This window comes from Bos grunniens, chromosome 11, assembly GCF_055505025.1.
Source record: "Bos grunniens cultivar Pamir isolate PY7600 chromosome 11, Bosgru_T2T1.0, whole genome shotgun sequence".
Taxonomy (NCBI): Eukaryota; Metazoa; Chordata; class Mammalia; order Artiodactyla; family Bovidae; genus Bos; species Bos grunniens.
Genome location: NC_141175.1, coordinates 95127289 through 95152103, shown reverse-complemented (window position 1 = coordinate 95152103; position 24815 = coordinate 95127289). Strand labels below are relative to the sequence as shown.

The 24815-nt window shown below is 58.7% G+C and overlaps 1 protein-coding gene across 1 annotated transcript; it reads left to right on the top strand.

Moving 5' to 3' along the window:
- The first annotated feature begins 4998 nt into the window (after window positions 1-4998).
- On the top strand, window positions 4999-24537 carry CYP26B1 (cytochrome P450 family 26 subfamily B member 1). The gene is made up of 6 exons (XM_086323882.1): window positions 4999-5861; window positions 9316-9540; window positions 18416-18691; window positions 18961-19116; window positions 20473-20757; window positions 21112-24537. Exons 1-6 carry the CDS (start codon window positions 5658-5660, stop codon window positions 21502-21504), a joined length of 1539 nt encoding a protein of 512 aa, XP_086180008.1. The 5' UTR covers window positions 4999-5657; the 3' UTR covers window positions 21505-24537.
- The last annotated feature ends 278 nt before the right edge of the window (window positions 24538-24815 follow it).

Below are 24815 nucleotides of genomic sequence, written 5' to 3'. Positions count from 1 at the left end.
ACTTGGGGGGTGGAGGGGTGGGGAGTGAAGGGGAGCTTAGCCCCTGGGGGCTCTAGGAAGGCAGCATCCACGGCACTCTGGCGATTTCCAAATCGAGCTGGGTTATGTCTGCAGCCCCGCCTGGCCCGGTGAGCAAGGGACCCAGCCCCTCGCAGAATCACCAGCACAGCCTGGGACTGCCCTCTACGCTGTCCTTGAAGACTGGGCGCCCGAGAGGCATGGCCGGCCTAGCGATGCCCGATCCAGAGGGAGGACGTGGAGAGGAGAAGGGTTAGCTGTCCTTGGGATGAATGTCCGGGGCCACAGCTGGGGCCCAGGGCCAAAGGGGTGCTGCTAATGTGCTGGGGTGGCACCTTCTGCTCCAGTTCTAGAAAGCACTGGAAGAGCATGACTGAGTAGGGCCTGGTGGCCCAAGGCAACCTCTCTTCTTCACCCCTCAGAAACAGAATGTCGCTTCCCCTCGGGACTTGAGGTTTTTCAGGCAAGGAGGCCTGCTTCTGCCATGCATCTACAGAGAGGCCTCAGAATGGAATGGGGACCAGCCTGAAGCCCTGGGGAGGATGAGGAGGAGAAAAGAGCTGACTTCCAAGGGTGCCTTGGTGCCAGCAAGGCAGGAGAGGGCAGCTTTATTTCTCAGGATAGACTACCGTGGACCCAACGGGAGGCCAGCAAAGCCCTGCAGCCTCTCTTTGACCTCTGAACAGTAGCCCTGCTTCCTACCCACAGCCTCCTGGTCTCCACTCTGGACACTGGCCACCTTTTATCATGGGCTTTTTTTTTTGTTGTTGCCTCTTTCCATTTGGCTCCAGTTGGAGGAAGCAGAGGTAGTTTTAGGGGAAAGAAATTACTGCAATAAATCAGCATCAATTTTAAAAATTCAGGGCCAAAACTATGCAAAATTAGGTGTAAAACTAACAACTCCCTCCGTTGTCAGCTTTAATGGTCAGAAGCATGGATGTTAAACAAAGGGGCAGCTGCTATGTGGGACAGGATCTCCGTCTCAGGGGCTGTGTGCTTGACGTGGGGAGAGGGGCAAGGAGAATACAATGGAGATGGGGAGGGCCTCTCTGGGGCTAAGCTTTGTCTTCAGTACAAAAAGTTATATGTAAATCTAATATCTAAAAATAGTGTTTTCTCACAGGGCTGAGTGGAGATGAAATAAATAGTAGCTGTGGAAGAGATGTTGGCCCTACAGGGCTGCACACATGGAAAGGATTTGGAAAGTGCAATGTCGTTATTTCTTTGGGCACAGAAAGGCTGGGATACTCCTGGGGAGCCCTGTGCCTCTGTGAGGAGCTGACTTGCCCCATAGATGGGTGTTTCCTGAGCCTGGGAGGCGGGCGCAGAGCCTGTGCCTTGCCCGACTGACTACATAGTCCAAGAGTGTCTGATGTCTGCCCTCTGTGTTCTTTCAGCCCCTGTGCCAAGCATTGCAAAGTTCATCCAGGCAAAGCTCCACTTGAACTGGCATGATTGATCCCCCAGTCTGTTCTGATTTCAAGGTGCCCAGAAGGCCACAGAGACGTGGGAGGCAAGCTGTGAACCCAGGCTTCAGAGCACTTCAGGCAATAGTTGAAACCCCATGGAAAAGGGTTGTAAGTGGGGTGGGGTGGGAGGGAAATATTCTATCCTACAGCCGGGTCTCACTCCCAGAGCCTCCGGGCTGAGCTGCGTCCCATTGTTGGGGAGTCCACAAGGGTCCAGCCACACTCCTCTCACCAAATGCAGGGTCGGATGATGCTTGAGAGGATTGGGGTTCAGTCTGGGGTCAGGGACAGGGTCCTGACCTATGACTCCATGACCAGGATAAAGGGTCAAGCTGGGATTAAGCTTGGGGATCTGTTTTAGGTCAGGGTTTTGGGTCAGACTGAGGTCTGGATCAGGGCTTGTTCTAGGGCCAGGGTCAGAGGAACATGTGAAGCGGATGAAGGCATGTCCTCAGTTGGAATCTGTTGAAGATGATTGCCGACCTTTCTCTGTCCTAGTCCCACTCTTTCTGAGGCTGCCCCACGGCCCCAGGATTCCTACTCTCCCTAGCACCTCTGGCAACATAGATAATTACAATACCATGGCTTTTCTTTTCTTTCTTTTCTCTTAAGTACTCTGTGATTTGAATAGAGAGATGGCTCCAATGAGGACATCCAGGGACTATTGCTATGTAGCCATGCTGTCCCTATGGGCATTCCCCAGGACCCCACTTGGTGGCTGGACAATAAAGACTCAGAATGACTCCCCCGGGGCCCCTCCCAACTCCCACCAGAACAGGAGGAGAGGATGGAAGTGCTCCAAAGCCAACGGTGAAGCAGGAGAGGGGTAGGGGAAGACAGTAGGTTCCTGGAGACTTCTGAGGCTGTGATCTCTGCAGAGCAGACACCTCCTATGGTCTCTTGAGGTTGGAGGCAGGTGTTGTGTGAATTTGTTGACAATGATCCCTAAGGGTATGTGTCTGTGCCTCTCTGTGTGTGCACTATTTGCCTATGCATCTGTTTGCGTCTCTATAAGGCCATGTGTCCCTCCTTTCAGAGGTTGATGTTTCTGGAGATGGGTTCCCAGGGTGACTGCCCATTCTGCCGCCTTCTGGGAGTGCTGTGTCTAGGGGTCAGGCTAGATCCTTAGGGCTCTTCAAAACAGCAGGGCCTCAATAATCCACCCCCCTCCAGTCCTCACCCGAATCCCCTCCCCGCATGGGGAACACTGTGGTTTCGGTCTCACAGCTCCTGTGTTCCCAGTCCAGAGTTGTCCTCCCTGTTGTGAAGATGTGCCCCGGCTCTCTACTTCTGGGGTCGCAACGGTCCCAACGAGGACTCCGTGTGTCTGGGTCCAAAGCTGCTTGACGTGGCAATCTGAGGGCACCGAGGCAGGAGTGGAGCCACTTAGGAGCCTACAAGCAGGCCCTTTAGAGCCAACCTTCCCTTGCGAATGGAGTCAGGAAAGGGGGAGCCGGAATCGCTTCCCCCTGGATCTGTAGTGCTACGACTGTCCAGCAGGTGGGGTTCCAGGGCAGAGAGAGAATTGAGATGACCCAGCGCTAGAAGCAAGAGACCGAGCTTTTAAACCTCCGCCCGCCACATCAACCTCGGAAGCGCTCGCACAGGGAGGAACAGCACAGATGCTCGCCCATTAGACACTCACATACATTCTCTTCCGGTGAACTCTAAAAGAGAACCCGTATTCGGTGCAGGGGACGTGTTAAAAGGGGAGTCGAGTTTCACTTACACACACATCATCCTAACCGAAGGTTAGGTCTTCTGCTCTGGGAGTGCCAGAGTGAACGACGGAGAAAGGGGGCCGGGGGAACAGGACGCGCGGGAGAGGGCGAGCCAGGCGCGGGCTAGACCGTGTCGGGGTTGGCACGCACAGCTCCATGTATCACAGACAGCAGGAGGAGAGACCAGATGACAGACGGATGCACGATGCACAGACACACATTCAGCACCAGAGAGAACACACAAACGCGCAGACACGCCACGCAGCTCCACAGACGTCGGGCCGACCCGGGACACACGCGCGCGCACAGACGCGGCCCCGGGCCACACGCACACCTCGCACAGGCGCGCGCGTTGGGCCCTCAGCGGCCGGCTGGGAGAAGGTGGCCGCTCTCACCTGGCATGTTTATTTATTAATATTAATTTATCAATGAATGTTTGTATCCTACTCCTCCCGCCGCCGGGTGCCGGGGCCGCCGCATTGGTCCTCTTCGCGGGACATTCACCAGCATCGGGGTTCCTCTGACGCTGCGGGGCGAGGAGAGGGCGGAGGGGACTACAAAATGAGAGAGTCTCGAGGTGTCCGAGGGGAAGGCTGCAGCGTCAGCTGCCCGGGACGCGGACGGGGAGAGGGGTACATCGGGTCCTGTAGGGTAAGAGACGTATAGAAGCGGGGGGAAGGGACCTTGGCCTCCAAGGTCTGAGGATGTCGGGATCCAAGATGGGGACTCCCCGCTAGAAGGAATTGGGAGTGACAGTTGAGAGGACTGAGGGGTTCCGGGAGACGGGAGCCGGCGGGGTCCCGCGGGATAGGAGCTGGAGATCCTAAGCACAGGTTCAGGGGCTTTTGGCGCCCCTCAGTCGAGAAGCGGTCCGCCCGAGACCTCAGCTGCTGGGGCGACAGCCCACGCGGGACTGCCTGGGGGGCGAGAAGGGGGCCGGGGGCCCGGGAGGGGGGAAAGAGGGAGGGAAATAGCCTAGCAGCCAAGCGGGCACCATGCGAGCGCTCACCGTGTGTGTGTGTGTGTGTGTGTGTGTGTGCGCGCGCGCGCGTGTGTGTGTGTCTCTGTGTGTGTCTCATCTCGTCCGTCTGTAGGTGCCGGGCTCAGCGAGACGCCGGCGAGAAGGAAGAGGAGGCAAGAGGTGAACTGAGTTTGATCCTGCGGCGGCTACAAGTGGGTCCGCGGCGGGCGGCGGGCTGCGGGCGGCCGGGGCGGGGCAGGAGGCCGGCGGGCGCTCACACGCTCCGGCCGCCGGCCTCTCACCACGCCTCCGGCTTCGAGAGCGCGGCGGGGGGGTGGTAGGGAGGGTTGGGGGGGTGGGGGTGGGAGGGGGGGGCCCTGGCGGAGCGCCCACGGCGCAGCCTCCCGCCTCTATATAAACACACGCATCGCCTGGCTCTCAGAGGCACAAATTCACATTGAGGGAAGCTTTTAAAACCATCAGCCCTGAAATCCTGCCTCCGGCTTTTCCCCCTCTTTCATTCCTTTTGCCTTCCTTTCTTTTTCCCCCCTTTCTTTCCCCAGCAGCAACTCCAGAGCCGAGAGACCGCGTCCCGGGACGGACTGCCTTTTCTTAATTGATACAATAGCCCAGCTCGGGTTTTCACCTCCTCCCCCAACCCCACCCCGCCTCACCCCTCCCGCCCGCCGCCGCCGCCGCCGCCCCAGCGCCCGCCCGGGGCTCTGTCGCCGGCTGCGTCCCGTCCGGGCCGCGGGCCGCCGGCTCCGCACCCGCGTCCGCCTCGCCGCCTCGCCTGCCGCGCCCTCCTCGGGGGTGCAGCGGCGGCTCCGGGGCTCCGGCGCGCCGCCCCGGGCAGCCCAGAGGCGCTGAGCTCGGCCTCTCCACTCGCCTCAGCCGGGGAGCCTTCCCCCTTGCACCCAAAGTTTCTGGGTTCGTTGGAATTTGGGGATTCAGGATTTTTTCCTTTTTTTTTTTAAACCTAGGAATTTGAGGGGAAAACTTTTGACAAATCCATCGCACTTTCTCTCCGCTAGTTCTCTGTCCCCCTTCTTCTTTTTTTCCCAAACAGGGGAAGGGGCTTACGAGAGAGACTCCCGCTGGACAAAGTTTTCCCCAAGTTTTCCGAGTGTGATGGTTGCGGGGAGAGCCAACCCACCAGCTTGATTCACGACTTCGTCTCGCCACCCCTCGAGCAACCCCTAAGCCCGCTATAAGGGAACAAACAAACAAACAAACAAACAAAGTTACACTCCGAGTCGCCTCGTGTCTCCTCTCTCTCTTCTTTTAGGCGATTTCCCGCCCCCCTCTGCTCTCCCCTCACAACCTCCACTTCCCTTCCCTCGGCCCCTTGCTCCTTCTCTGTTTCGGCTGGAGGTGCCAGGACCCCCGGCCGAAGCCTCCCCTCCCCCGCCGCTCGCGTCCCTTCTCGTCTGGCCCTCCCCTCCCCCGCCGAGGCCCGCACAGCCAATCCCCCGAGCGGCCGCCAACATGCTCTTTGAAGGCTTGGAGCTGGTGTCGGCGCTGGCCACCCTCGCCGCGTGCCTGGTGTCGGTGACGCTGCTGCTGGCCGTGTCGCAGCAGCTGTGGCAGCTGCGCTGGGCTGCCACCCGCGACAAGAGCTGCAAGCTGCCCATCCCTAAGGGCTCCATGGGCTTCCCGCTCATCGGAGAGACCGGCCACTGGCTGCTACAGGTAAGGGCGCACTCACTCCGTTGCTCTCCAGGTTCCACTAACGGCGAGCACCGGGCGGATGGAGCCGAGGGCCGGCCAGGGGGCGCCGGGAGCCTGAAGGCACCAGTCCCCGCCCCGCCCCTTCCCTCCTCTCCGCTTGAGCCGCCCGGGCTTCCCCGGCCCGCCTGTGGCGTGGTTCTGAGCCCGCTGGCGCCGGGTGCGCAGGTTCAAGGGGGTGGTAAGAGAGGTCCCTGGATCCCAAGACCGACTTTTTCCAGCCGCGAGCGACTCAGCAGGGGTGCGTCTAGCGTCCCGGGGGCTTCCCGAGCCGCGCGAGTCGGAGGGGGCGTCCCGTCTTAGCCGCTTTCGCCTTTCCTTAGCGTTCCCGTCCCAGTCGCTGTCGACTTCCCTGTCTATGTCGGTGTACCTGGGACCCGAAAACGGAGTCAGGCAAAGAAAGAGTGGGCCAGTGGCAGCCGGGATTGCCGCTTTAAGACCCGGGCTCTGTTCCCGCCGCGTCCCGTACTGGCCAAGCCAGGTACTACTGCCCTGGTCCACGGTTCGAGAAAGTGTGTGTGTTTTGTGGTGGGGGAAGAAGGAGGTAACCCAAGGAAAATGAGAAGCCTGAGACCCGAGGTTTCTCGACTTTCGGAGAAAAGGGTCTATTTACTTACTGGGTGGGGACAGTTTAGCAGGGGAGAGGAACTTGGGAGAGGTGTGTGAGATCCATAGAGAGCGTTTGTGTTTGTTGTTAGACGCCGCACAACCACACTGACGGCGATAATGGGGGTGGGCCTGTCGGGGACCAGACCCAGGTAGGTAATGGGGAAATTAATCTGGAATTAACCTCCTCAAGCGCTAGACAACCGCTTTTGCAATGTGTTAAACAGCAGGTTTTTCTTTGGGATGGGGGTCCTCTGGGTTAACCGCGGGAGGTGTGTTGCGTGCGCGTGTGCACGCGGGTTTGTCTGGCAGATGCTGATGAGAATTAGAAGGATGGCTGTACTGAAACAGACAGTCCAGGCCCAGGAAAGCTGAGGCGGGAGGTGAAGGCAGAGACCTGTGGGTTTAGAAGTGCGAAAGCTTGGCTTGAAATTAACAGACGCGTGCAATCCGCGCGTGCACACACAGACACCCAGCGCAGCCCCGCCCCGCCCGGAGCCAATTGACAGCAGAGCTGGGGCGGGAGGGGTACGCGAGCTTCCTCTCCCCAGTGGTCTTCCCAAGTCCCGAATCAAACTCATCTCTTTGGGGTTCGTGCGGCAAGGTGGGGTTCATATCAACCAGTGAGACCTACATACCCCGCCCCCACCGCTGTGAAGAAATCCCCAGAGCCTCTCCTGTGCCAACACACTTAAAGGGTTAACTGCAGCGGTGGTCTAGGCTTTTGGCCGAGAATTTAGGAAATAAAATAATTCACAGGGGCGTCGGCCCCTGCCTTGTTATAGCCAATCTGCCGAATTCGCGGTCTGGCCCCCCCTTTCTTTACCCCCCCTCCCCCGGCCACCAACGTCCCCCTGACCTTTTCTCCGAATCCCACAAGGGCCTCTGGGGCTCCGCGTCCAACTCGCATGTAAGATGGGGAGGGGGAAGCAGGCCTACGCCTCCCCATCCGTCCGCCCCCGGGGGCCCCTTGACCCTCCGGGCTGGCGGGTAATGAGAGATGCGTGTAGAGGAGCAGTGAAGGGGTTAATGGGAACCCTCTGAATCCCAGCTTTATTTTTTCGGAGTCATTTATCAGATTTTACTGGGGGACCTCCAAGGGCTCTCCGTTTCCACCGTGCGCCATCTAAACAGAGCCCAGGGCTAAAAATACAACATTTTTGTATAAATTGGACTCGCGGCCCGAGCGGCCGCCCCTATGAAAGTCCTCTTTGTGAAGACCGTGGAAACGGCGGACAAATAACCCTTTATTAATACCACAAAAAACGCACTTTAATTATAGTTAGGCAGATCAGAGGCGGGGGGGTGGTGCGGCGGGAGAAAGGCGGCGGCGACCTCGGAAAATTCACAACCCAACTTTTGTGTCGAAAGAAAAGAAAAACAGAGGAAACGCAGGAGAGGAGCGAAGGAGAGTCAGACGGAGTGAGAGAGACCGGTACCTCGGGCAGGGTGAAGGAGCCCCGCTCCTCAGCCCCCTTTGGTCGCACCTCCACCCTCGCCTTGATTTCTCTTAAAGGGGTAGACGCCGCCTAGAAGTGCCGCAGAGTGGCGGGAGTTCTCCCCCACCCGCCAACCTGGAGGCGCGGGCGCTCCGGGCTCGCTCCCTGTCGCGCGCCCGGGCCGGAGGCACATGTGGAAAAGTGATTAGGGCTCCGGGTTCTGCAGAGTCACTTTTCGGCGGGGCTGGGGTGTGTACACATCTAACTGGCGAATACTTTTCCGCCGAAGAAAGGAAAGTGAGGAGGGGGACCAACCGGGGAAAAGAGGAAGCCGAGGGTCCCTTCGGGGGATGCATGACCCCGCAGGTCTGGAGCCCGCATCTGCACGTCTGCTGGCGGGCGGGCGGGACAGCCTGACAGGTGGCGCCCCTCCCCCTTCACCGGGTTGTAGCCGCGGCTGGAGAAGGGTTAATGCGGGGTTGGGTGGCGAGCAACGACGTCAAAGGTGAGCGGGACGCCCCTGCCCCCGCCCCTCGGAGGTCCCCTCGGTTTCCGGTACCCTCGCGGGGCCAGCACCGCCAGCTCCTCCGAGCGCCCGGCTCGGGCCGGGGCCTGGCTCTGCTCGGCTCGCGCCGCCGCCGGGGATCCGGTTACCTGTGACGGCCGCCCAGCCCCGCCCCGCCCCGCCCCGCGGGAAGCGCCTTCCTCTGCGCTCCAGTTCCAAACTCCAAGGCGGCGACGAAAGTCCTGCTCAGTTATTTCGGGGCAAATTGCATTCGAAAATCGCGGCTCCGGGCCCGTGACTCTACCCTGCGGAGCTCTCAGAGGGCCGCCGGGTCCCTTCGAGGCCCACACCCGCGAACGGAGGAAACCCCAACCCCCATCTGTAGTGATTGCCTCGGGGCACCGACCGCTCGCCGCTATAAATAATCTTTGGCCTGCGGCCACCCCGCGGGGTCTCGCCAGCCCGTGGCCGCGAGCCTGGAAATATTTATTCCGAGAGTCTCCCGAGCGCGAGGCGAGGGAGGGGGGAGGCGGAGGCTCTAGTTTAGGGTCTCGCGGTCCGGTCCGTGATACCTTTTCCCTCCCGCAAGTCATTACTAAAAAGCCTCCCGCGGGGTGCCCTGGGCCTCTCGCCCCCTTGCATTATTTATTATCCTCTAGGCCCCACTTCCCAGTTCTCGTGCATGCTATGAAAAATAAAACCTACGTGCGTGCGTGCGTATGTGTGTGAGTGGGATAGGGGAGGGCAGGGAACTGGTGCCCGAGGTGGGGGTCCTCCGCCCCTCCCCCGCGGGCCCTCGAGGCTGGGCCTCCTGGACGTCCCATCTAGCGCTGTGGGCCCTGAGAAAGTTCTTGCGTGGCCCCTGTAGGGTTCTGGCTTCCAGTCGTCGCGGAGGGAGAAGTATGGCAACGTGTTCAAGACGCACTTGCTCGGGCGGCCGCTAATCCGTGTGACGGGCGCAGAGAATGTACGCAAGATCCTCATGGGCGAGCACCACCTCGTGAGCACCGAGTGGCCACGTAGCACACGCATGCTGCTGGGCCCGAACACGGTGTCCAACTCCATCGGCGATATCCACCGGAACAAGCGCAAGGTAAGAGCTCCGCAACCGTGCTCTGATCCTCTTCTCGCGTGCACCCCCTCGGAGTAAGGAGTTCTTGGGGCCCCGGTGACGTCCCCACCAGAATCCGCACCCGTATTCGCACACCATGCGGGAGAATCCCGAAGCTCCCTGCCTATACAGCTGCGACCCCAGATCCAGGGCCTGCACAGGCCTCCTCCGGGTCTGCCCTTTTGCTGACCCACCGCACCGTGCGCGCTACCAGGCCCAAAGGGAGGGTCATTGGGAGTTGGTTTGGACAACTTGAACATGCGGCGATAGGGGCGTCCAAAGCCTGTCCTCGCCGTGCTCCACAAACCTGGACAAAAAGAGAGGGCGGACGGTGGCCAGCGCTCCTCCTTATCGCCCCTTGGAATCCCGAGGACTAGAAACGGCTCATTCTAAAATCACACGTAGCCTCCCCTGCTGCAGGTTGCTTTAAGGGCACCGCAAGCAGGCGCAGGCGGCTGGGGGCACCTTGTGACAGAGGTTGCTGGGCCTTGCCTGGGAGGGGCGAGGTGAAATTTGGGCCACCGCGCTCGGATCTGGCCGAGGGGGAAGTACGAGGGGTGGGATAACAGCCGAGGAGGCGGCGGGGGATCAAAGCGCACCTACCCCCCTCCCATAAAGAGGAAGAGAAAGTGGGTGTTTATCCTGTGGATTTCCCGAGCGCCTGGAAGAGGCGAGGAGGCGAGCCAGCGCGCACGGAGCAAGCCTCCCCCGCCCCCTCCCAGGGCTGCGCCGCCGCCGCGGCTCCGAGCGCGGGCGGCACGTGCTGTTTGAACTGCAGTAACCCGAAAGCTGAGCCGCCGGCGGGCGGGGCGCCGGCCCGCCGGCTTAAAGCGGCCGCGACAGGGGAAGGCGGCGCTGCACGACCTCCCCTCCCTTCATTTTTTCCACTGGGTCAGGGGACTCACCAGGTTTGAAACCTAGAGGAAAGGGAGAAGCAGCGTGTGGTTTCTGGGAAGAATGGCAGAGCCCGGGAGACAGGAGACGGCCACGGTGGGCAGTCCCCTCCGCCGGAAGTCTGTGTGTGAACGGAGGAATTCATCCCATAGAATTCGATGTCTTCCGAACGGCCCGCGAAGAGTAGTTCTTCGTAACAGACAAAAGGAGGAAAAATCAGAGGGGACTGGTCTGCACATACCCACCCCCACCCCGCCCCTGAAAAGCACGCATTTCAGGGGCTGGGAAAGGGGCTTCTGAAGTAGTCTCTCCAGCTGCTTCACTGGAGCCGGAAGCAGCTAACAGAGCCCGGGGGCAGATGGGGAGAGTTCTCGGGAGTGGCGGGGAGGGGGCTGCCAAACACTTCTTTTTTTCTTTTGGTGTTACTCCACCAAAAGTTTATTTTAAAGAGTTAGGAGAGAGCCCGAGACTCAGAAACCCAGCTCCAAAGAATGTGGCTTAGAAAGCCATTTTTGTCCTCCGCCCACAGAAGAGGACCCTGAGGCTTAGAGAGGTTGAGGGACTTGAAACAGGTCAGTTCAGTTCAGTCGCTCAGTCATGTCCGACTCTTTGCGACCCCATGGACTGCATGCAGCAGTCCAGGCTTCCCTGTCCATCACCAACTCCCAGAGGTCGGGAAACAGATCGGGAAAGAGGAAAAGACAGGGCAGGGCTTGCAACACTGGCATCTCTGGGAAGAGCCTTTCTAAGCCATCGAGGAGAGCCTACTCAGCCCTGCCCACCCCGGGCTGCCAGAAGCTGAGGGTGGAGTTGGAGGTGGGGGTGGGGGCGGTGCTGGGAGGAAGAAAGCTTGGTCAGGACCTGAGTGTGAGACCCTGGGGATGTGGAAGGTTTGCGGGGAGGCTCTTGCCTTGCAATTGCATTCACCCTCTGCTTGACTTGGCTGTAGGCCTTCAGGTGGGGCAGGGCCCTCTTGGAAAGCCCCCGAGGGTTTGGCTTTCTGTGGTCCGTTTGGAAGGAGGGCCGGGAGGGTGGGGGAGGGGGAACACAAAGAATGCTGCTGGAGGAATCCTCAGGGAAGGAAGCCTGAGGGACAGGGTTAGGTGGTGGGACCTGAGAGGCCAGAAAGCTGGATCACAGAGGAGGCATGGATAGTGTCCCTCTGCCTGGCACCCTTGCCCTCTAGCTCCTTGGGGGTCGGGAGCAGCCAAAGACCAGCTCATCCTGACTGAGACTTGGGGACCCTCTGTGTGTACAGGTGGTGGTCTTGTTATGTGGCATGTGTGTGTCTTATGTTAAAAAGACAGATGAAAAAGTCCTTCTCCCCCAGATCATTAATTGGTGTTCTGTCAGCTTAAGTTTACTGAGTTAAATAGCAGGGCTTGGGCTAGAAACAAACACAGAAGGTAGGTATAAAAACATAAAGGCAAGGTCCTTGCCCTTGAAAAGTGGAATCTAGCTGGAGGGATGAGAAGAGAATACTCAGGAGCACACATATGGGTCCTGGAGAGAATGGCCTGTTTGCTGGACCCAGTGCCTGGTAGACCCAATTTGGCCAGGGTTGGGGCTGCCCCGTGGCACTCCTGCTGCCTTATCCAGCCCGCACTGCAAGCAGTGCTACCCTGCCGAGGGTAGCATGTACTCGCAGGCAGTGGGGCCCAGGTGTAGTGAGGCCCTGCTGGTGGGGAACTAGGAGCGTCACAATTTCCATTGGGGCAGGTACCCCACCCCTTCTCTGGGAGGTCTGACCAGATGTGCTGGGAAGGGGTTCCTCACAGTCATCGCTGAAGTCCAGGTGTTTGTCCAGGCTGCCCTGGTGGTCTAGGGCCCAGAAGGGTAGGGCTGCCAGGGAGAACACTTCCCCCAGTCTAACAGAATCCTCTCAGGACTCCAGGCCAATGTCGTCACAGCCACCACCTCAGATTCCGTCCCCCTCCTCTGTTACGCCTCCCCTCCCTGGGGCCTGGGGAGTCTCTGATTTTGAGGGGAGGGACTACATCTGTCTATGTGTGCAGAGAGGCTGGGTTGCCCTGGAAGAGTGCGTGGAGAGAAGTAGAGAAGATCAGGGGAGGGTTACCAGAGACACAGAGGAGGGGGACAGGGGATTGTTGTGCGTCATCCTGGAAACATCCAGTGCCGAAGCCCACACACAGGATCAGACATTTCCTCTTTTTCTTTGGAGCTGGGGCCTGGCTGCTTTACACCGAAGAGCCAGCATCTTCAGGGCATCTCAGGCAGTGGCCCTGAGATTCTGCCGGAGAACTTGGAGTTCTCTGCATCATAGTGCATCTCAGGGATGAACTTAGCTTTGGAACTCTAGACTGGAGAGACCCTAGGAGTGATCTTCTTGCCCCTCCTACTCTGACCCCTGGCTCAGGGACTTCTGTGGCCATGACTGAGATAGGCGAACAGCTTCTCAGGTTTTGGGGGTAGGAATTAAGAAACTCTGCCCGCCCACCTAGGGCTCCTCACAGACTTAGCCTTTCGGCCCCCTGGGTGGGGATGGAGCTCAAGCTCAGGCTCATTGCACTTCTCTCAGAAATCCTGTGTATGCTGGGATTTGTGTCAGGATAGAGAGACCAGGAGGTGCTTCAGCAGGAGGCAGAGCCAAGAGGGCCACGGTTGCAGGATCCTGAGGGAGGCCAGCTCAGACCGGCTCCAGGTGTTCTTTGAACCAGTGCACAGCCTCTGACTCCAAAGTCATGTCCATCAGGGTTGGCTCAGGGCAGAAGCTCCTACCTGGGTTGAATGGGAAAGCAGTGAATGGCCAGGCAGCCCTGCTCCTGGGAGCTGCCCCGCCTCCCCCACCTCCGGCATAGGCTCAGAGCCTTTGTTTGGCCAGCGGAGGTCCTTCACCAAAAGTTACTGTAGCATCAGGGGCCTCTGAGGGGGCGGTTGACAGGAGCGGATGTCTCTGAAGGTCAGCGGGGGAGGGTGCCCACGGCTGGCTGCCAGGGCGCCTGGGAGTGGTCTCCTCCCTCTGTGTACCCTTGTGTTGGGCAGAGGCAAGTGGTGTGGGGGCTGTCCTCTCCCTTCCCTCTCCCTCCTGCGTCCTCCTCCCAGGGAGGGATGGATCCAAGACTGTGATGCTGAGGTATGTGCTCACTCTCCCAGCCTTGGGAGGCAGTTGTGGCCTTGGCCGGCAGCAGGGAGGCTTGGCCGGGGTCTGCTCCGGCCCTGAGCCCTCTATGCCGGTTGCTGTATCTGTTCCAGGTGCCCCAGGCTGAAGGGCAGAGGTTGGGGGTGTGCCCCAGGGGCTGACAAGGTTTGAGAGTAAACCAGAGTAGCCAAAAACAGCTGGCCTTACCCTTAGAATAAACTTGGGCCCTTGAGGAGTGTCCCCTTCAGGCTCATAGATACACTGGAGTCCCCAGGACTGGTAGAGGCTGGCTCAGTGGGTTTGGAGTGGTGGGAGGCTGGGTATTCAGGGACCCTGGTGAGTGTGGCCAGTCATGCCTGGGACTGTGGCCTTGGGAGGCTCTTCCTGCTTTGGGCCTCAGCTTTCCAAGGGGGTTTGTCTCTGGCTGGAGGAGGGATAGAAGGGTCTGAGAAGACCTTCTCAGAGTCTATGGCCCAGCAGGGATGTACCAAGTGCTGCCCTCCCTTCACGCACTGGGTGCTTTTGTTGTGTGTGGAAGAGTTAGGGGAGACGGTCAGAGCTGGACTCAAACCGGGGACAGAAACTGTTCCCACAGGTGCTGAGGACCCAGAAGGGCATGCACAGGCTGGGCAGGGCGGGGGAGGTGGGTGTCTGGCCAGCACCTCCCCATCAGAGGGTCTGAGTGGGGCCTGACTCAGGAGGCAGCCAAGGTGAAGTGGAGGTCCAGTGGAAATGCCAGGCAGCCAAGGGGTGACGTCCTCTCCTGTCCTCCCCCTTCCTTGAGTATAAAGTACACACCTTGGCGTCACCCCTGTGCTGTGCGGACAGCTGCCTCGGCGGCTACCCGCCCTCTGTTATTCTTTCCACTCCGCAGGCTGCAGCTCCGGTGGCTTGGCGGGGTGGCCTGCCCGGGCCCCCACCCTCCCGGGCAGCCGCTTCCATTCCTCCCAGTCTGAGTCACTGGCCCGGGGAGTGGGTTCCCTCTCCGGCTCTTCCAGCTTCTGAGGCTGCCCATCTTTCTCTGCATCCATCCAGTTGTGAAGGGGCAGTTATCTAGCTGAGTGGGTCAGCAGAGGGCTCTGGGGGCCTGGGGATCTACTCCCCTACCAGGGTGAGATGTGGGGAGGGGGGCCTCGGGGTGTGAGGGAGACATTTGCAGAAACAATCACAGGGAATTTGAGCCTTGACAAGCCCCCTGGTGGTTACCCCAGCCCCCACTGTGGAATCCACTTTTATTCCAGGGAGAGGAAGAACCAGGGATGAGGGGTCTTGAGCCAACTGCATTGCTGGGAAAGCCAGTAGAGGTAGGGGGAGGGTTTCCAAGCATGTCATCCTTCAAGGCCGGAGCCCATCCTGCTCTGGCGTCTGTGCCTGAAGTTCCCAGGTCTCCCGCGCCCTGCCCTCCCAGCACCAACCCCATGGGGCATTCCCTACCTGCTGCTCTCTCTGCCGGGCTCTTTGGAGCCGGGCTGGTTCCCAGTGACCTTTGTCCAGCATTCTTGGCTCACTTGTGGGAATTCCCAGGGAAGCCCCAGAGGGAAACAAAGCAGTCCTGGCTCCCGCTGCGACTGCGGTCAGGCCATGGGCTCTGGGGCCACGAGACACCCTTCCCCTCCTCACCCAGAGCTGCTGCGCCGGCGCCTTCCCCAGTGCCCGAGTGCTGACCCTGCCCGCCCCCATGAGCCCCGGCCTTCCTCTGCCCTGGCCAGCACCTCCGCCTCCTCCTGGGCTTTGTGGTGGGCGGTGGTTTCTGGGCTGCCCCAGCTTTGGGAAGCGCCCGCGTTGTTAACCCTGGGCACGGTCCCAGGGATGAGGCCCTGGAGTTTCCCGGCGCCTGGGAGGCCTCGATGCCTGTGGAACGGCTGAGCAGGAGGCAAGAGCGTGGTCTTCATGACCACGGAGCAAAGCCCCTTGAGCTTGGAGTGCCCGCAACCTGCCTTTGCTTAGCTTCTCGTTTGGGTAGTTTTTCCCCCTCAGGGGCCCTCTAAGGAGAATCATGGGACTGCCAGGAGGAAAGGGATCCCAGAGCATCCAGTTAGACTCCTGGATGGGTCAAGATAAGGGCCCTGGTTGGGGCTGCCGTTCTTTCAGAAGCCCCACCTCAACGAGCCTGCAGATTCAGGCATCCTGGGGTCATTTCAGCTTCTGGCCTTGCTCAGGGCCCCTTCCCACTTGGACGTCAGGTGTGGACCCCCTGCTCTGGAATCGTTCTGCTCAGTCCCAGGTCCCCTTGGGTCCCTCCTGTTGTCCCTGGCTCCCAAGGCTTGAGTAGGAGCAATTCAGCCAGCCATCGCTAGAGGGCGCAGGGAATGTAACCTTTGGGACAGGACAGGGCTTGTCCCTGGGTCCTGCCTGGCCACTCCTTGGGGTGCAGTGGGGTCCCTCAGAGCTCCCTGTTTCATAGCCCTGGAGTGACCCCTCCTGAGCCACTGTAGCCCATACAGAGTGTGTGAGTAGGGGCCCAGCAGGCAATTATACCATGTGATTATACCAGATTCTGGGCTTTGAAGGGATAGTGTCTACTTAGGGACACGTGGATATTGGTGTTTATGTGATTTGTACATTGAAAGGAACCTCAGAGGTCACCTGGTTCAGCCTCACCAGTTTACAGATGAGGAAACTGTGAGGCCGGGAGGTGATTTGGGCATGATCCTACAGTGAGCTGGTGGATGATCTGGGATTAAAACTCAGGTTTCCGGGTGCCAGGCCTGCCTTTTTCTACCACCCACTGCATGGACAGAGGAGCCTGTCAGGCCACAGTCCACGGGATCGCAAGAGTCGGACATGATTTAGCGACTAAACCACCACCACCACTGCATCTTAGGAGCCTCGATGGCTTTGACTTTGGCTGATCCTTGTCAGCGTGGACCTCTGCTTGCTTCCCCCTCCCCCTCCACATGCCCACTTTTGTGGCCAGGTCTTCTGTGTGCTGGGGGCCCTGACCAGCCACTGCTCCGTTTTCTTCAAGGTAGTGCCCTTGACTCTGCTCTGCACCGGCTGGCTCTGGCCAGGCATGATGCCCCCACCGTCCCTGCCTGCCCTACCTCCAGCCTCCCCACAGAGGCCTGGCAGCCACAGAATTATCATCCTGTGTCCCTCATGAGCCTGCTCGGCTCCCATGGACCACTTTCTGTGGGCTGTTTGCTATTTTATAAGGGCCCCTAGTCAGCTGGTGCTGGGTTCTGGGGCAGTGCCCTGCTCCTACCCATAAAACTCTTGGACCAGGAGTGGAACCTGGAATCCTAAGAACACCAGGGTTGGGGGGGGGGGGCGGTGCTGAGGCAGAGAGCACGCTGGAGGGAGGTGGCCCTGGAAATGCCCCGGGCCCCCACAGCTGAGCAAGGTGTGAGTGACCTGGCCAGGCCTGGGCTGCCCCTGCCACCTCCCCTCATCCTGCTACATTTCAGCTGTCCCTTAGTAGCAGGAGCAGCCCCAAACAGTGCTGGTTTTTCTGCCCCTCACCGGCCTCCCTCCCCCCTCCCTCCCTCTGCCCACCGGGAATTTCGGAATGAAAGTGCTATTGTGAGCGTCTGGCTGGGCCACTGAAGGGCCAGCCCTGTTATTTCTGCAAACCAGCCCTCCCATTAGCCATGCAGGGCCGGGGCCAGGAAAATGTTACCTTTTCCTTCTTGAGCTGACTGCAGGGGAAATTCTCACATTTACAGTTTGTGCGGTGGTTGTGTTTGGGGGCAGGAGGGGAGGGCGGGCGCGTGTGTGTGGTTTGCGTGGGGCTGATTGGGGGTGGCTAGAGGGATATTTGTCTCCTTCCTCTGCTCTGCCCCTCCCCTCTCTGCCTTTCCTGATGACCTTTCCCTTGGCATTGGTGGGGGCACCCCTTCTTTCTGTCTCCAGGGATTGGGGCTAGAGGTTGTTGGTTGCCAGTGAGACCCACAGGCCACCAGTAAATAAACTCACATCTCACCCTCTCCTCTACACCTTGGGCAGCAACGTGAAACCGTGCACAGGGGCATCTGGGTGAGGAGGGGCAGGGGGGCTAAGGACTTCTTTGCTCAGGAATTGCGAGGACAGAAAGCAAGGGAAGTGGAAGCAGAGACTCACTGGCTACTTAAAATGAACTGGGAAGATGCAGGGAATTAAAAGACCTTCTGTTTGGCTTTCTGATCTTTTGAGGTGAAAAGCCTTACCTCCATTCCCATGCCTCCAGACCCGGTCACAATGAAGACTTCTGGATGGCACAGTAACAGACTCCCTAGGATCTCCACCCAATAGGTGTTTCGCAGGGAGTGAGAGCAGCCTTGGGTCTCAGGAAGTTCTGCTTGCAGTCTAGCCTTAGACTCTCTTGTTCTCCCATCAGTGGAATAAAAGAGCCACCTCCTGCTTTCCACCTCTTCCTCGTCCAGTCCACTCACCTGTGTTCTCTTCCTGCTGGGCACATCTGTGCCTTGACCTAGGCATTCAGGAATGGCCCCTGCGGCGGAGGAGCAGCCTCCCCTCCAGCCCTGCCCAGCCCCCTCTTTTTTGCCCCTCGTGCTGGTATGGCCACATGGCCTTGCAGACCTGTTGGCAGCTGGACTGCCGGGTCTCCGGGCTTTGCCATTGTTTGGAGCACATGCTTTTCTGGGGCTTCAGTAAGAAAGGACAGCTCAGGTCACCCTGTGAGTGATGTTGAATGTCCCAACTCTGTGAACTGTTTTAATTCCATCCTTCCCCTGCCTTCCCTTCAAGACATGAGCAGTGGGAGGGGGGCTCAGAGTGGAGGAGCCAGCAGAGGGACTCTGACTGGAGACAGGAAGGCCTGAGGCTAGTCAGGGCAAGGACCTGGAGTTTCCCTAATCGAGGTCATGGGGACTGCTCTTCGGCTGGGCAGGGCTGAGTCCATCTGACCAGTTCACTCCTCTGCAGGTCTTCTCTAAGATCTTCAGCCACGAGGCCCTAGAGAGCTACCTGCCCAAGATCCAGCTGGTGATCCAGGACACGCTGCGTGCCTGGAGTAGCCACCCCGAGGCCATCAACGTGTACCAGGAGGCTCAGAAGCTCACCTTCCGTATGGCCATCCGAGTGCTGCTGGGCTTCAGCATCCCCGAGGAGGACCTGGGGCACCTCTTCGAGGTCTACCAGCAGTTTGTGGAGAACGTCTTCTCTCTGCCCGTTGACTTGCCCTTTAGTGGCTACCGGCGGGTGAGCACCCAGGGCCTGGGAAGAGAAGAGATGGGCATCCGTGAGCTCCCCTCGGGGAGGGGCAACTGACCGCTAAGCTGGTCACTGGTCACATTGGCAGAGAGGGGTTTCAGTGGGAGGGCACAGTGGACCCTTCACCTGGGCTCTCTGCTACTTAGATGGGAAATTCTCAGAGGATTCCCTACCACACCTTGCCAGACCTTGGGAGGAGGCCCTTGGTGACCCTGCCCTTCCCCTTGGGTAACCTGATGGCCTCCTCCCTGCCTCAGGGCATTCAGGCAAGACAGACCCTACAGAAGGGCCTGGAAAAGGCAATCCGGGAGAAGCTGCAATGCACGCAGGGCAAGGACTACTCGGATGCTCTGGACATCCTCATCGAGAGCAGCAAGGAGCACGGGAAGGAGATGACCATGCAGGAGCTGAAGGTGGGGCCCCCTGACCCCCGGCCCAGGCAGCGCAAGTGCCGGAACTCTACCCTGGGACTGCATGTGCACCCATAGGGGTGGGGCTGTCCCTTCCGTCCCCATGACTTGCTGTGCACAGAGTCCTGATGATGAACTGGTCCCCACAGCAGCTGGGCCCCAGGCTCTCCCTCTCACCACAATTCCCTCTACCATTTTGGTAAAGATGCTGGAAATTGGATCCTAGAAATCCCGAACAGATGTGGCATCAGGGACATTGTCAATCCCCTCATCTGCTCCTCACCCACAACCCTCCCCCGACCAGTATTCACTATTGCAGTGCCTTTCATGGTCGCAGTAGCCTTAGGAGCTCACCTAGGGAAATGAGGCCCAGCAGAAGCCACGTGCTGGAGGGCGGCCTCAGCCCTTGGGGAGGAGCAACCTTTTCAAGTTGGAGTCACAGCCTGCCTAGCACTGGCCAAATCCAGCTGGGCTGCCAGCCCCGGGACTGTCCTCTCTGGGCTCCAAGAAAGGCTTCCTGCCTACCCTTTCTTGAGGCGGATGTTCATCCTCACTTAGACTCTGCTGCCCACATGCTTCCCAGGTGCCCGTGGACACTGAACTGCCGACTGCTCCATCCCTGTCTCTGCTTCCCCTTTTTTTGGTTGTTTATAAATCTTTGATGAGCCAGAAAGGAGCTCAAAAGACTTCCCCATTTCATAAGAAGTTTTGTGACTTGTAGATAGTGCCATGGCAAGTAAGGGACATACTCGTTCACTCCGGTCTCTGGGCGCAGCGTCCGCATTTGTAAAATGCAGGGCTTGGAATGAGACGGTTTGGGGAGACCTTTTCATGGGGCACCATTGCTCCCCAGAGGGCCCTGGAGGGGCTCTAAGTCCTCAGGGGGCCACCTCGCCTCAGCCTTCTCACTGCAGGTCCCATCCCAGGTCCTCCTGCCTCCTTAGCCCCTCAGCTCTCCTGACCACCTGCCACCTCCCTCCGTCTCCCGAGGAGGGAGGAAGAGCTGGGGCTGCCAGTGTGGAGGCCCAGCTGGAGACCCTGCAGCACACTCTACTGGCCCAAACAGTGCCTGCTCCCTGGGATTTGCTCATTTGCACTGATGAGGGCCGATGGCCAGCCCTGGAATCCAGCAGTGAGTGGGAAGCAGCTGTGCCCCAGGGGACTTTTAAGCTAGTGCCTCTGCCCAGCCAGGGGACTGGACCTATGTCTGCCGTGGCTGACACGCCCCAGCAATGTGAGGCTCAGAGGAAGCACCAGGGCTCAGATAGATGGCCCCAGGGTCGGGGGGATATGGGTGAAGAGGGGCTGCCGCCAGGCTGAACCCAGGTTGCAAGCGGCTCCTCCTCCCTGCTGCTGCAGGATGGGACCCTGGAGCTCATCTTTGCTGCCTACGCCACCACTGCCAGCGCCAGCACCTCGCTTATCATGCAGCTGCTGAAGCACCCGGCCGTGCTGGAGAAGCTGCGGGAGGAGCTGCGGGCCAAGGGCCTCCTGCACAGTGGCGGCTGCCCCTGCGAGGGCACGCTGCGCCTCGACACGCTCAGTGGGCTGCACTATCTGGACTGCGTCATCAAGGAGGTCATGCGCCTGTTCACGCCGGTCTCTGGCGGGTACCGCACCGTGCTGCAGACCTTCGAGCTCGACGTGAGACTCCCATGGGCTGTGGGGCGGGCCGACGGGAAAGACCAGCTCCCCGTGGGGTACCTCAGTCTCAGTCTCGTGGGGAGATGATGCTGACTTTCAGGGACCTTTCAGGCTGGTGGGAGGGTCTTTGCCCCAAATACTGGGTCAGATGCAGCCCCCCTGGGTGTCCTGTGAAGCTGCCTGAGACATCTATAAATAGGTGGACTGACATGCCCAAAGGAGAGCCTGGCCAGGCCCCTGGGACCACAGTGGGAACATCTGGGTGGAGACTGGCAGGCAGAAGGTCCTGGGTCCTCTGAAACCCCCTTTGGTTCTCACCACCCCCTCCCGTCCCTTCCCCTACCTTGCCTCCAGGGTTTTCAGATCCCCAAAGGCTGGAGCGTCATGTACAGCATCCGGGACACACACGACACGGCGCCCGTGTTCAAGGATGTGAACGTCTTCGACCCCGACCGCTTCGGCCAGGCGCGGAGTGAGGACAAGGACGGCCGCTTCCATTACCTCCCTTTCGGCGGCGGTGTCCGGACCTGCCTAGGCAAGCACCTGGCCAAGCTGTTCCTGAAGGTGCTGGCAGTGGAGCTGGCCAGCACCAGCCGCTTCGAGCTGGCCACCCGGACCTTCCCCCGCATCACCTTAGTCCCCGTCCTGCACCCCGTGGACGGCCTCAGCGTCAAGTTCTTTGGCCTGGACTCTAACCAGAACAAGATCCTGCCAGAGACCGAGGCCATGCTGAGCGCCACGGTCTAAGGCTCCAGGCCTCGGGGTGGGAGCGCTGGAAGGGTATAAACCTGTGTGCGGGTGGGGCTGGAGCCCGGGGAAGGGAGAGGCCCCCAAGCCTTGCCCTCCCCTGTTCCCCTACCTGCAAACCTGCCCCAAGTCAAAAGGGGGCCAGCCTCCGGGGTGGGGCCCTCCCCCGACCCCTGCCTCTCTCCAGTCTCTCTGGTTCCCAACAGCTTAGTCCCCCGGGAAAGGGCCCGGCCCCCCGGGGCCCCGCATGCCCGTCACAGTGTTAACCGTCGGCTGTGCTGCAGCCTTTGCTTGTGATGTTCTGACCTGGTCTCTCCCCTCCCTTTTCTTTTGGACTCTTAGTTTGAGGTCAGGTGATTGCCATGGGGAGGGAGAAAAAGAGGTTCCCCCTGTGGCCCTCTCTTCAGCACCCGCCCCCGCTGCCCCGGCTCAGACAGGCGAGTGCCCCTCCCGGCGTGGCCACCCGTGCCCGCGGGGAACAGCATTGTGGGTAATAGAATGCCAGTCACCCTTGGCAGAGCGGGGATGGGTTGTCACCAGCCTGGAGGCCCACCCCTTGCCATCTGGGACGTTTGAAATTACCTGTTGCTGCTACTTTTTCTCTCTTCTGACCTTGGGGCAGAGGAGCCCCAGGCCCTGTCCTCCCAGCATCCTCCCTGGTGGCCCTGGGCACGCGCACTGACACCCCCACCTTTCCACCAGGCGGCTCAGAGCCCACCCTGCTCCCTGTACACCCACGCCCAAGGCCCTCTGCCCATGGGCTGACCCCCGTACCCCACCCCCCATATTTATTCACTGATATAACCGACTCTTGGTGTTACTGGGACTGGAACAAGCATTCTGCCATCCCCTGGCTTCCATCCCAGCTGTCCCAGGCAGGACTTCTGCAAGTGGCCAACCCCCAGCCCCTGCCCCCACTGGCCAAGGGTCGAGCAGCCCCCCAGGCACCAGACCTTCTGTGGGCTCAACCTCGGAGCCTCACCCCCGAGGTGAGATCCAGTGGGTCTGCTTTTGTCCCCAGGGGAGATGGGGAGATGGCGCACTGCCTCCCCGCCTGCTCTGTCGGAAACCTCTAGCACAGGGGCCCTGGGGGCTGCTGCCGGCTCCCACGTGGTCACTGTCCACCGCGGTGCCCCCCACTCTGGCTGGTGAGTATGGAGAAGGATACGGGTTCTTCTGACGGGGAGCCAGGGCCTCCGTCATCCCTCCCTTGACCCTTCCCTTTGCCCTTGGAAAGGTGTCCCTGAAGTCCCTTCCCACCTCTATGCCACTGTCTGCTTAGCCCAGCTCAGGGGTGTGGGGACCAGATGGAAGCCAGGGGAGGTGAGAGCAGAAGGCAGCCCTCCCTCGGCCGTGGTGGCTTGAGGTGGCTGTGGGGAGCGCTGCAGCGAGAGCCGAGGAGGAGGGTACGTGCGACTTGTCAAGTGATTTGGTGGAAAATGAGCGGTCAGGGGATGGAGGAGGAATAGCTCCTGCCACTGGCATTTTGAGTGTTGGCAATTAGGGATGCCTCCTGGGATGGTTTTGGGCCTCTGGTGAGTCTCTCAGTGATTTTGTCTGTTTCCAAACTTTTCTTTGATTTTCATGTTTCTCTGTTGGCTTTTGATGTTATAAAAGCAATGAATCCTCTTTAGGAGAAAATCAAACACACACAGAAGAATAATGCGGGGCACCAGTGCCCCCGCTGGGCTCTCCGCAGCAGTGACTCAGTGGCTTCCCAAAGGCGTTCAGTGGGCAGGTGGCAGACCTCCACTCCTGCCCCCACTCACACCTACCTTGTGCTGGGCTTTACGGGAATGGTTTGTGCCCACGGACTGGTCTGTGACACCCATTCTCAAGTATTTCATTCGGTTCCTACCTTTCCATCATTTAAAAAGCCAGTGCAGCACAGACATTATTGACAAAACTTGACATTAAAAAAATAGTAATATTATCAATTTCCCCCCACCCCATTCTGAAAAACAGGCAAAAAATACCCCACAAAAAAACATGTTAAGGACTCATCAAAGCTTGCAAAACAGCTGCATGGTGCACCAAAATTTATCCCCTACACAAAGCCCAGTCTCTGGAAGGTCCTTGCTCCTCTATGCTGACCCATCTTATCCCAAACCAATTGTTTTTTGACTGCTTTTTGATTGCAGTAAGTGCAGATTCACCAGGAAGCCCGCCAGGCCTGGCCCTGGCAAGGAGCAGAGAGCTGGAGGGCTGTGGGAAGCTTCAGTGGCCTTCACTTTCGGCCACCAGCCTGGGAGGGGCAGAGAAGGCAAGACAGAGGATCCCTGTGAGGGAGGGAAGAAGGATTACTTACCCCACTGGGTCTCAAAGGGGTTAAGAATAGAACTGAAGAAAGCTCTTGACTGGCTGACAGGAGGGTTTCCATGTCGAGGCTCATCCATCTCTCCTCTTTACATCCATCCGTGTCTGTGTGCTTGTCGTAGGTCTTAGAGCGGTAGCATTAGATGGGTGACGTGTTCTCACTTACCATTCCTACTATTGTAACTTGACATTAAAGAGACAGAACCCCACAGAGCTCTTCACGCCATGGGCTTGCGGATTGAAGCACTTTCAATGTTGGGCGCTGGCATCTGTGTTCTGGGCCTCATCTTGACTCTGCCCAAATCGCTCTAATTTTATACACAAAACTTGTTTTTTCATAAATGTTATAATTTTGTGTCTGTCTTTATAAACTATTATAAGTACTATTTTTGTTATAATTCAAAATAGATATTTAGTATAAAGTTTTTGCTGTTAAATATTTGTTATTTAGTAAAATATGAAGTGTTTCCTCTATTGTAAACATGGTTCAAAATATTAATATGTTTTTATCACAGTTGTTTTAATATTGAAAAAAAGCACTTGTGTGTTTTGTTTTGATATGAACCTGGTGCCGTGTGAGTGTTTTTGCCGTCGTGTGGTTTCACACTGTATATAATATTCCATGTTGCATATTAAAAAAATGTTGTGCATTTTGTGATTTTGGAAATACTCAATGTGGCTCTTTTATAGGCTTCCATAATAAACCGTGAAGACTCACCCTCGTTTGGCTCTCTGGCCTCTGCTTTCTTTCTCAGCTCCCTGAAAGGGTCCTCCTGGCCACCCACAGTCCCTTCATCAACACCCAGTCCCACCCACTTCTCAGGGAGGAAGGTCTTCCCCTCAGGGTTGGTCCTGAAAGGCCACCCCCCCCCCCCAACTCCCCGTGTGAAGGCACACAGAGGTCTGTGGCTGTGTCCTGGGAGCAGCAGGTCCCCCAGGGAGTGGAGGGTGTACTTGGATGGTCGTTGGCCCCAGAAGCCTGATGTGGGATGGAA

Excerpts from the sequence above, each read along its gene's own strand:
- CYP26B1 (XM_086323882.1), top strand. The coding sequence starts at position 5,658 with ATGCTCTTTGAAGGCTTGGAGCTGGTGTCGGCGCTGGCCACCCTCGCC. Across the intron at positions 9,541-18,415 it reads TCCACCGGAACAAGCGCAAG|GTCTTCTCTAAGATCTTCAG; the intron begins GTAAGAGCTCCG and ends ACTCCTCTGCAG. Across the intron at positions 20,758-21,111 it reads TGCAGACCTTCGAGCTCGAC|GGTTTTCAGATCCCCAAAGG; the intron begins GTGAGACTCCCA and ends CCTTGCCTCCAG.